The sequence below is a fragment of the Bremia lactucae genome, linkage group LG1, assembly GCF_004359215.1.
Source record: "Bremia lactucae strain SF5 linkage group LG1, whole genome shotgun sequence".
Taxonomy (NCBI): Eukaryota; Oomycota; class Peronosporomycetes; order Peronosporales; family Peronosporaceae; genus Bremia; species Bremia lactucae.
The window spans coordinates 3,996,414-4,007,585 of NC_090610.1; the positions used below are offsets into that span (position 1 = coordinate 3,996,414).

At 43.7% G+C, this 11,172-nt stretch overlaps 3 protein-coding genes across 3 annotated transcripts; all 3 read left to right on the forward strand.

Annotated features, from left to right (window-relative positions):
• Positions 1-6,226: 6,226 nt before the first annotated feature.
• On the forward strand, positions 6,227-6,985 carry CCR75_007459 (uncharacterized protein; the record flags this gene model as incomplete). The annotated part of the gene is made up of 1 exon (XM_067965520.1): positions 6,227-6,985. One exon carries the CDS (start codon positions 6,227-6,229, stop codon positions 6,983-6,985), a length of 759 nt encoding a protein of 252 aa, XP_067822659.1.
• A 1,614-nt stretch (positions 6,986-8,599) lies between these two features.
• On the forward strand, positions 8,600-9,220 carry CCR75_007458 (uncharacterized protein; the record flags this gene model as incomplete). Its single annotated transcript, XM_067965519.1, has 1 exon — positions 8,600-9,220. The coding sequence occupies one exon, from the start codon at positions 8,600-8,602 to the stop codon at positions 9,218-9,220; it is 621 nt and encodes a 206-aa protein (XP_067822660.1).
• A 362-nt stretch (positions 9,221-9,582) lies between these two features.
• CCR75_007457 (uncharacterized protein) lies at positions 9,583-10,680 on the forward strand (the record flags this gene model as incomplete). The annotated part of the gene is made up of 1 exon (XM_067965518.1): positions 9,583-10,680. One exon carries the CDS (start codon positions 9,583-9,585, stop codon positions 10,678-10,680), a length of 1,098 nt encoding a protein of 365 aa, XP_067822658.1.
• Between the last annotated feature and the right edge of the window lie 492 nt (positions 10,681-11,172).

The following is an 11,172-nucleotide window of genomic DNA, read 5'->3' on the forward strand; positions in this document are numbered from 1 at the left end:
TATCATATCTCCTAATTGCGCAAACCTTATACTTGTTTTAATTATGGCGCATATGTAAATTTGAATTAAAGAAAATGAATGGTTCAATAGATGAATCGAAATGAGTGGCCAAGGGCTTAGCGAGTTAACTGGTCCTGACATCCTCCCCGATTTGATCTCTCGTTGACGCTGATTGAAGTCGGCGACGAGGTCCTTCCAGTGGGAGACATGGCGAATATTTTTCTCTTTTTCTTAGCTTGCTTCTTCCTTAGTTTCGCCATGCCATTGTACGAGCCAGTATGGTTAGCGATTGAGTTGGCTTTCTTCAACAGACGTTCAATAACTTGAAAATGATCCGCTGTGCCATTATCCACGAATTGTGATGCTTTCGGTATCGGGCGACTTCGAAACCTTTCCGGTGTCGGTTCATACTTGATAGAACATCAACATTAAAGGTTGGAATAATCCTATTCATAGTTTGTGGTAACTCAAGCTTGCCACATTAGAATTAAACATTTTGATAGTTTCGAATGGTTCCACCTTTCTTGCCGCAATCTTGGCTCTTGGTGTCCCATATTTTTCGCAGCGTGTTTAAACGATATTTTGCGAGTATCAAGTATAAGTAGATCTCCAACTTTGAATTCGACCTGATTTATTCGGCGCTTTTGATCGTAATATTGCTTTTGCGAAGCTTGTGCTATCAACAGATTTCTGCGAGCCTGATCGATGATATTTGCTCGTACTTCGATAAACTCTTTTGCGTAAACGTCAATATCCTTTGGTTGACTAGTCCAGCCCAGTGACTTTTGCCATGCAGAGCGTTCCCTTCTTCCCGTATCTATTTCAAAGGAAGAGTATCCAGTAGATGCACGAACCAGTATAGACGCATACTCTATGCTTCCCAAGTGTTCGGTCCTGTCAGTGCCATGGTAAGATGCTATGCGATTGAGTGCGTCTTCTACCACAAGGTTCTGGCGCTCGGTCTGTCCATCGGCTTAAGCCCGATAAGCGGTTGTAATACTTAGACGAACACCGATGATCGTCATCAATGACTTCGAAAACATGGACGTGAACTTGCTATCTCGGTCACTGATATTAACTGCGGGAATACCATGGTGTCGAATGACAGCATCAAAAAATACTTTTGCTGTGGTGCATGCATCGTCCTTATCGTGCACTGCTGCATACTTCGTGCGTTTGGAAAACTTATCGACAACAGTTAGGATGGCAAATCCATTGGAAACAGGAAGCCCTCTTATAAAGTCCATTGATACCACTTGCCAGCAAGCATCCGGTATTGGAATTGGCATAAGTAATACGTTGTTTTTTTGTTAATTATCATGTTTCCGACGTGCGCAGGTTTCCCAAGTTTTGACATATTCCTTGACGTTTCTCTGCAACGATTTCCGGTAATACCACTGAGCAACTCGCAAGAATGTTCTGCGATTGCCCGGCAGAGCAGCTATTGCCGAATTATCATATTTCGATATTACATTCGTTCGCAAGCGGTTGTTGTTGAGCACGCAAAGACGTTTAATGTGCGCAAAAACAACAATTTCTCTTGCTTCACAATCAATAAACTTGTTTCGGAGCTTTTCCATGCTTCTTTAGGCAATTCTGGCAAAGCCTTATTGAAGTAGCTTACGAACTTCTGTTGACAACTCGCCATACGACACTGTCATTAAGGCAGCAACTTGCAGAGTCTCAGCTTCCTCCCGGGGCAGAGTTGGCACCGAGGGCGAACAAAGTAAACGTGTACCTCGTTGTTGGCAACTAGAAAATCGCACTTATGAAAGCGGATATTGTCCACGACAGAATCATCAGGCCGGCGCGAAAGCGCATCAGCTACAACGTTTAAAGCACCATTAATGTGGTGTATAGTAAACGCGTATTGAGCGAAGGTGGTCAAGTATCGAGCCAACTTCGGCGAGACTGACGGATGATGAAGAAGCCAAGAGCAGGCGCTATTGCCCATTTTTCTAACCCCTCTTTTATTGCAAATAGATCCTTCTCACGAGCAGGCCAACTAATCTCACGGATTCCAAGTTTCTTTGAGTAAAACGCTACTGGATGGTCATGTCTATTGATAAATTGCGATAAGTCGCCACCAATGCACGACCCCGATGCATCCGTAGTGAGAACAAACGGGCGTGAAGAGTTAGGCAAAGTCAGCACAGGTGCAGCTTGTAAGGCAGACTTCAGCCTTACGAGCAAATCCTCTTGTTCTGCATTCAAGACCCATGAAAAATCTTTCCTAACGAGATGGCTCAACGGCAGAACTATTTGCGCAAACTGATGAATAAAGCGGCGATAATAACAAGCAAGACCAAGAAAACTTTGCGATTCCTTTACAGAGGTAAGTGAAGGCCACTTCGCGATTGCTTCCGCCTTTGTTTTCGATAAATAATCCGTCACCAGAAACAGCGTGCCCCAAAAAGCTGACCTCTTGACGCGCGAACTTGCACTTACCAATGTGAGCGAAGAGTATTCACTTGCGTAAGACGTCGAACACGATAGCATGAAATAATTGACCCCAGTATTACATTAAAAGTAATTAATAGCCAATGGTGTCAGGGTTATGAATGTTCAGATAATTTAGAATTTTCAGAAGTACCTTTTTTTGAGACGGAAAAGATGCATGTACCATCCAAATATACAACAACGAATGAGAACTTTTCAAAAAGAACACGCATCAAGCGCGACGAAATGCGAGGCATTCCAGCAAGGCCCATCGGCGCAACGCACCACTGATATGTCTCATTTGATTTACGAAACGCAGTGTACGTTTTGCTATCCGGATGAATATGCCTCTGATGGTACCCTTGAGCTAAGTCAATGACTGTGAAGTAGCTCATACCATACATCTTATCGAATAATTTATCGATTCGCGGCAAAGGTATTTTAGGGACGACTGACGTTGAGTTGACGTAACGAAAGCCAATCACCCAACTGAGCAAAATGTTCGCGTTTCCGGATCGAATCCATTCCGAACGAGATACACCTCGTACCGATCGTTGGGTCATTTTAAGGAATGCCGAAGATGTTTGATACCCAAAGCGAGTCTGAAAGCTCGATCTATCCGCATGAAAGGTTCTCATCGACGAACTTCTGTAAAGCCTTTTGTTCAGCTTGTGAAAGTCGAAATGGCGAACGATTACTCGGTTGCACACCGGGCTGTATATTGATACCAAACTCCACCGACCGATGAGGAGGCAATGAATTCGGTAACTTTTCTGGGAATACATCTTTATAGGAATCGAGTAAAGCCTTCAATCGTTTTCACGAGGTTTTGTAAATTCCGACTCTTGATAAATTTTGACACGATAGACTTCTTCAAATTGTGATGTCTTCAATTTCCTTAAGAAGTCAGCAGAGGAATAATGACCGATTCACAACCTCATCATATGGTATGTCACCACTTTTGAACGAAACTTGATGAGTACGTCAATTAATGATTGGCTCGTGCGCAGCACACCAGGGCTTACCCGGAATTACATCATGGCAATTGCTCATTGGCCACTCAATGACCGGAACGTCAGAAATTCGATTATCATCAAATGGGCTATTGGCGACTCCTTTCTTCACTTATTTTTGGTGTTATTAGTGCCTTCGAAACGAGTGACTTGAAAGCCATTTCAGGACATGACGCATTGCAGCAAACTCGGCTTCACCCCATTGCATGTGGCGCCAGAATCGAGTATCATATTGACAGCACGATCGTCAAGATGACCCTTTTAGATGATCAAATCTTTTCCCGTGAAGGAAGCAAAGTCAGCTTCACATAGTGTGGTGATAGCTTCGTTTGACGCAGTCGCGATGGTTTCTTCTTTAACTGACTCATTCACGAAATAGTTGGCGTTCGCACGATCGCGACGATATCCGTTGCCGCGATTATTTTGCTGGTTCCTGCGCTTGTAACACTGCTGAATCGTGTGCCCCAGTATTTTGCAGTATGCACACTTTCGTTTATTTCGACGTCGATTATGGACGCAAGAAGACCTATTAAATGGCCGAGCATTGCCGATTTCCATCGGCTCTGGCTTCTTGTTTAATTCTCTGGCCACATTTTGTGGACCAGGACGAGGTTTTGTAGCGTTGTGGTGATGATAAACACCCGAATGTGTGCGTTCAAAATCGAGCGCCACAGTAATAGCATCCTACAGTGCGTTTCCCCGTCGATATTGAACTTCTTCTTGAGTTCTTGCTTTAAACCCTCGTTGAAAATAGATGAAATGTCAACTCGAGTCATGTCCTCAACTTGCGAAATAATGTGTCGAGATTTCGCAATGTAGTCCGTTAAGCCTTTGCAATTGGCTTGTCTCAGCCGATGCAGATCGTCTCGAAGACGTTGTTGCAGATCCGCAAAGACGAATTGTTTTTTTTTCACTGCTAGAGAAAACTCATCGGCTGAGTGAATTTCTTTTTTGATGCAGCAAGAGCCATTGTGCTGCTGGTCCTCGCAATGAGCTTCCTAGTACGGCAAGTACTTGAGGAGCCTTTGCGTCCTCTTTCCACTTCTTACCGTGCGCAATAAAATATTGCTGTACTTGCGCGTAATAAAGGCGAACCGACTCTTCGCTTTTTCCGCTTTACGTCGGCATCCTTAGCCCGTCCACCTTAAGCCCACCTATCTTTTAGGAATTAGCGAATGTTTTGATTAACTCTTGTTGTTGCTGTAGCATGTGCATCATTTGCTGCATTAGCTCGGCGTTTGAGGGTTGCCCATAATGGAAGAAGAATGTGTTCGGAACTATAAAAAGACTAGGCTCTTAAGTTGAACCGAAGATCCTTAAAAATGGTGCGCTCGGCTTCTTCTAAAAGCGCGTATACCTCGTGTAACGGAGCTGATAAGGTGGACTCTTGCTTGGGCAGGCATCCTTTCTCCTTGGTGAGTTGCTTTGCTAAGATCTTTGCAATGCGTCGGGCCTTTTGTAATGCGTCGGGTCTTTTGTAATGACGCAGGCAAATCGTTCGCAGTCTTTGCAGACTTTTCACCGTACTCAAAGAGGAAAGCCTTACTACAGTAGTATGGAATCTGATTATTAGCTTTTAGCTTTTTGCTCATAAATCTCAACGACTTTCTTTAGCCATTAAGCGTAATGGGTAAGAGATTCAATCTTATTCCAGATGGATTAACTGTTTCACCGTGTTAAGCCGGTCCCAACCTCACACAGACTAAGCGACTATATCTGTCAGGCAGACGCTTAGAGTTACAGTGGATACTGAAGCCACACAATCAAAACTGCTACGCAGCGCTTCCAAAGGAATGGAGCAGTTGACTGCGAGCGGAAATTCCCACGCTACAAGCAGTACGTTACTGGCTGCGAGTGGAATCCCTTACGCTACAAGTAGTGCTGGGCAATCCAACGCAGTGCAATCCAGCGAAGCGCGAACGGACGGCAAAGAAGCGAGCGGACGGCGAAGAAGCGAGCAGACGGCGAAGAAGCGAGTAGACGGCGAAGAAGCGAGCGGACGGCGAAGAAGCGAGCGGACGGCGAAGAAGCGAGCGGACGGCGAAGAAGCGAGCGGAAGACCAACAAGTGGTACCACTTGTGAGGAATGAGGGTAAATTACGACTGAATTATTTTTTTTGCTTTACTAGCCGATACTTTTGGCTCATCCTCTAAGGATCGCCTATCCTAAATCTAATTATTACTAAGTATCATCTCTCCTTATTGCGCCAACCTTTTTACTTGTTTTTATTATGGCGCATATGTAATTTGAATCAATAGAAAAGGAATGGTATAAAAGATAAATCGAAATGAGTGGTCATGGGCTCAGCGAGTTGAATGGTCCTGACAATCTCGCGCTGGGACGGAGATAGTGTGCGGTACAAGGAACACCTGTTTATTTTACTTAGCTAGCACTACGTCGTAACGAAGTATACTTACTAAACAGTGTAGAGCAAATTAGAGACTGTTTCTTGTCGTCGTTATTTTTAATATTCATATCCTTCTATGGCTAGTATGAAGGACTTAGACCTTTGTCCATCTGTAAACTAGAATCGGTTGCCGCACTCTATCTCTACAGCCTTACCAAATATACATCAGCCAAAGGATCATGTTTTCCTAAAATTTTACTTAGTTAAACTGTTTGCTAACTGGCATTCTTTTTTTTAATTAATAACGATCTGGCAATAAAATCCATTCAAATAACAAAATAAAAATTTCCAAAAAATAACCTACCCCCCGTTCTTCCGAACACTTTCTTGAACAGGATCCGCAGCAGTCGACAAAGTTTAGCAACGATGTCGGACTGGCGCCGTGATCTTCAGCTCGTGGGCGTCGTTTTCATAGTCACCACGGCGCTATTAGGCGTGATGTTGCACTCGCTGGTAATCTCGACGCTCACAGACACCGAGTGGCTCGCGCTTCGACTGCCTACAACGCTCGAGGCAGCTCAAGAGCTAGGCAAGACCCTTCAGAGCTTCTCCGAGCGCCAACGAGGTTCACTTTTGCTCGCACACATGGGCTGCTATCTATACCTGCAAACATTTGCGATTCCGGGCACCGTATTTTTCAATCTATTGGGCGGCGCGTTGTTTGGGATGACGCTGGGATTTCCTCTGTGCTTGGCTAACAACACACTGGGATCGGTCTTTATGTTTCTCCTTTCGCGGCGTTTTGGCTACCGCGTCGTCACGCACTTTTTTCCGCAAAAACTCGATCGCTTAAGAAGTATATTGGACGCACATCGCGACGAAATGGCGCTGAATATGATATTCCTGCGCGTATTTCCATTCACCCCCAATTGGTTTATTAACATGGCGTCGCCCCACTTGGCCATTCCGCTAGGCCAATTTACGTTAGGCCCGCTATTTGGGCTCGTTCCGTACAATTTCCTGAGCTGCAAAGCTGGGCTTATTCTGCGCGAGCTACGATCGCGTGGAGACATTATTGATAGCGCCACGACGATGCAGCTTATAGTGGTTGCTATCGTAGGTGGCCTTGTGCTCCCAAGACTAAAGAGGCGTTTTGCCACGACCACTGGTACCAAGCATGATTAAATTGAGTGTTTAAATTACGTTTGTCTTGTCCAAGTTTTTGCTGAATTGAGTAAGTTTCAGATAATTAAAAAAATCTAAAAGCTATCATTCAGCGTGTATCAAACGCACTATTTTTTTTTTTGTTCGTCGGGACCAAGCTAGACAAAATAAATGTCAGAGATACTTCTTATTCATTCGACGCCAGGCCAATTAGGTCTGCAGAGCTCTTATTGGGTTTGACTATCACAAGGTGCGTAATTAGATCCCGAATTTTCAGTATTTAAAATGCTAGACACGGGCGGATTTTAATTTTTTTCTGACAGACTGTAATCGTGAAGGTCTTCTTTCGTTGGAATGGATATGCAAATCTTTTAGATTATTATTAGAGTATACAATTATACGAGTAGTCTGCGCTGGTGCTCCCTCGCACTGCAGCAGCAATTTTCAATTATTTTGTTTGGCGGGAGTTGTTATACCTTTTAACGATTACTTTCAAACAGAAAAAAAGTTATCGCGATTACAACTTAAGATTCTGGAATGTGATGCTAAAAATTAATGGCTAGAACACTGCGATGTAAGAAATAGCTAATTAATTTCAAGGGAAAGCACAATATCGTTCAAGCTAATGCGAGGTTTAAATCAAGCTGTCGACGTCCTAACTGCAATAAGCCACGAAAATGCAGGCTGTTTTCCGTATCAAAACAAAAGCAGCCGACCGGCCGTGATGGCAAAAGGTGGTTCTACCAAGAGAATTCAAGGTGCCTTCCTCTAATATTTTAAGCGCAAATAGGTTTTCATCCGACTTCTATACAAACACGTAAAAACTCGCGGTACTCAAAAGTGATTAGCAAGCAACTTAACGATTTAGAGGTATGCCAGCGTCGACGTCCTGTCATGTAAAAAGACGCATTCTTCACATTGCCGTATTAAGACGCAATTTTTTTTGCGAAGTCTTCGGGGCCGTGTAGGAGTCACTTAGCTTGCTCATCACCAAATAAAAAAATGCTCTTCGATCAATCGCTGCAAACTTTCATGTTCCTCGCGAAACAAACTTTTGCGCAATATTGGACGCATATTCCCAAAAACAGTTTATTATTTGCGACTGAACTTCATTGCAATGTGCGCTCATGAATGTGTTGGAGGTCTCCGCATTGCATAATTCAGAGGAGTGCTATTATGTAAGGCACGAAAATATTCTAGATCGTGTTTTTCTGTCACATGCAACAGGCTTTCTAGCTACTGGTAGCGTTAAAGACTTGCATTGGCCTTGTATGCAAATTGCCTGAGGTCACTTTAGGTTTTCCGACACTATTTAAATAACTCATGTTACAGCTCTCCCGTGACCTCAAGAGCAAACGGTTGTATCAGACGATGTACTGTATGTACAGTATTATTTACGCTACTTTTTTTTTGCAGTTTCCATTTTGAGGTTGTCAAGGATGTAAGAAACTATTTTAAATTTTAAATTTGAGCTATTATGGAGTATTAAGCGGCTAAAAAAGCATCTTCGGCTACTATTGCTTGTCAGCTTGAAAATAAAAAAAGTTTTGAAGCAATAATGGACTACGTACCTAATATCACGCTGTACAAGAAATGACTCAAAACCAATAAAAACAACACTCTTCGCCTTGCGTCATGGCCTTCATGTCGGTAGCTCGTCAGGCACGCGCCACTTCTCGATTCCTCTATTCCCGTATGCGCGTTTGTCCTCTTGTAGCTAATGAGCAATTCTTGCAGCGAACGAAGTGGCAGCGCTTGCCCTGTGCGATGGAGTCTCCGATCCTATCGACTCGAGTAGGCTTTTTGCGAACAAAGGTGAGCGAGCGTGTGGTCCTGCCAGAAGAGAACGAAATTGAACCTACGCTAGCATTTGACGACAGTGAAATGACAATTGAAGATGCTTCGATTGAAAACTTGCTGAAAGAGCTCAATGAAGTTTTTGAAATTATTGCTGCTGTGCCACTGATGGATGAAGAGGAGTATGGGGAAGTGCGCCAACACTTTGAGAGTGGCAGTGGTCTTGATGAGATTGATGAACGTGGGTATAATATTAAAGCTGGGACGCATAAGATTTGGAAGGGTGAGCGCGACCTTACAAAGATTGTTGAGGGATTGGATACCGATTCGGCCCAGATTCTGCAGCGTATCCTGCTCCACACGCTTAATATTGAGAGAAAAGTGCGTGAGATGCTCTCGAATGGTGGAGTTGATCCCGATGACAAAGATGAGTTGCAAGAAGACAATCAGGTCATTTGAGATTGTCCGTTAAAAAAGAAGTCATCTCGACACCATCAAGGTATTGCGGAGATCTTGGTCGAGCCCGCGTGCTTTGCTTTTGCTCTTAACTTTTGATTCGACACAGGCAATCAAGACGTCTAAGTCCCGTATAAATGATGTACGTATACTTGCACCATTGATAAATTCTCCTTATCTTATGTTAGAAATAAAGAACGATTGTAAGAATACCTCGCCGTAAAATGCACAAGAAAATGGGCAACATGTAATTTCAGGCATGACCCGAATTTGTGCTCATTACGAAAAACGCATATTTTGCTCTCAAAAAAAGTGATAAATAATTTTATTCATTCTTGCCTTCAGGGCTCTGAAAAGCGGTGGTAATGGGCTTCGTCGCACTAGCTCGTCAGACGCTTATCGTTTCTCGCTTCCAAATGCACGCGTCTACACGCTTAAGCACAGCAATTCCCTGGCAACAAATGCATAAGCACCGCGTGCCTTGCTCTATCGACCCTCCATTCCTATCAACCCGAACCAGCAGCATTAGTTTTGTACGAACAAAAGTCAGCGAACGCACGCTCCGTCGGAAGAAATTACGCGTCAACAAGAGCCAAAAAGGAGTCAAGGTGCCAATTCTTAAAGAAACGTTGCGCAAGCTCTATTTGCGTACGCATCCGGATCTCTTTGGACAGTATCCAACGCAGCAGCGCGCAAATGAGGAATCGTACAAAGAGCTCTTGGGCATCCTGGACGCCATTGAGAAACACAATCAATTTCCCCCAGCCAAGACCTTAAAACTTCCATTTTTTTTAAAAACACCTATCGAGGGTGAATTTAAAGAAGTCGAGTTGCAACTACGCACGACGGGAGGTGCATGTAATACGTTGGTAGAGGAGGCATTGGGTCAATTTTTCAGCAACTGTGGGCTCCCTGAGGTCTTTCAATGGGACAAAGGAAGCTGGGGCAAAAGTGTAGGTAAACACGCAGTAGAGAATCCAAATTTAGGCTTTGAAAAGGAAGATGAAACGCATGAGAACGACCGTCACGAGGCCAAGCGCGAAGAACGGCATTCTTCAGCTCCGGCTTATAATCCCGTGGATCGTAAAGCACCAGAAGATCATTCGATTGAAAAGGTTCTGAATGAGTTAGACGACACGTTGCAGCTTATTGCTGTCGTGCCATATCTTGACGACGACGACAAGCAACAGCAAGCTATTAAAACTCATTTTGAACACGGATCAGGTCTCGATGACCTCGATGCTCAAGGGTATTCACTGAAAGCGGGAGTTATTCAATTGTGGCAAGGCGAACGGAATCTACAGGCACTGATTCCTGGATTAGATGGCGACTCGGCGATTCTAATGCAGCGAATTTTGCTTCATACCGTCGATATTGAAAAGCGTCTCGAGAACGTCATTGCTCAAAGCTCCTTGGACGTTACGAGATTCACTGCGGAAGCTTGTAATCAACAGAGCGAGTAAAGATTCTTGGATGACTTTATCGATAAAAGATTATCGCGTTATGTGGGCATTTACAATGAATTAATTGTTAAGCACTGAACTTACATGCCCAAATGCACAAAAGATGACACGGCACTAGGACCTGCACCCAGGATTGGAAAGAATAGTGAATTACTTCTTTGAGTCGCTGTCCTAGACAGGAATTAGCTCTTACATAACATCGAGTGACCCGGGGCCGTCAGTTTAGCACGAAATGGAACGGGGTGTACCGTTAAAACATGAATATTATTTCTGTAAGAGAAAATAATAAAGAAGTATTTACGTTGGAATTGTTATATTCAACTTAAATTCCTAGGTACTTAATTGAAGTAATAAAAAAAAAACCTACCACTTAAGTGTGCTTCATATATATGTGACCCACCCTTATGTATGTGATGCACATTGGTACATCCTAGCGTCATCCGCTATGCGAAATACCCAAAAACGATACGCTCGCAGCACATATTAGTCTAT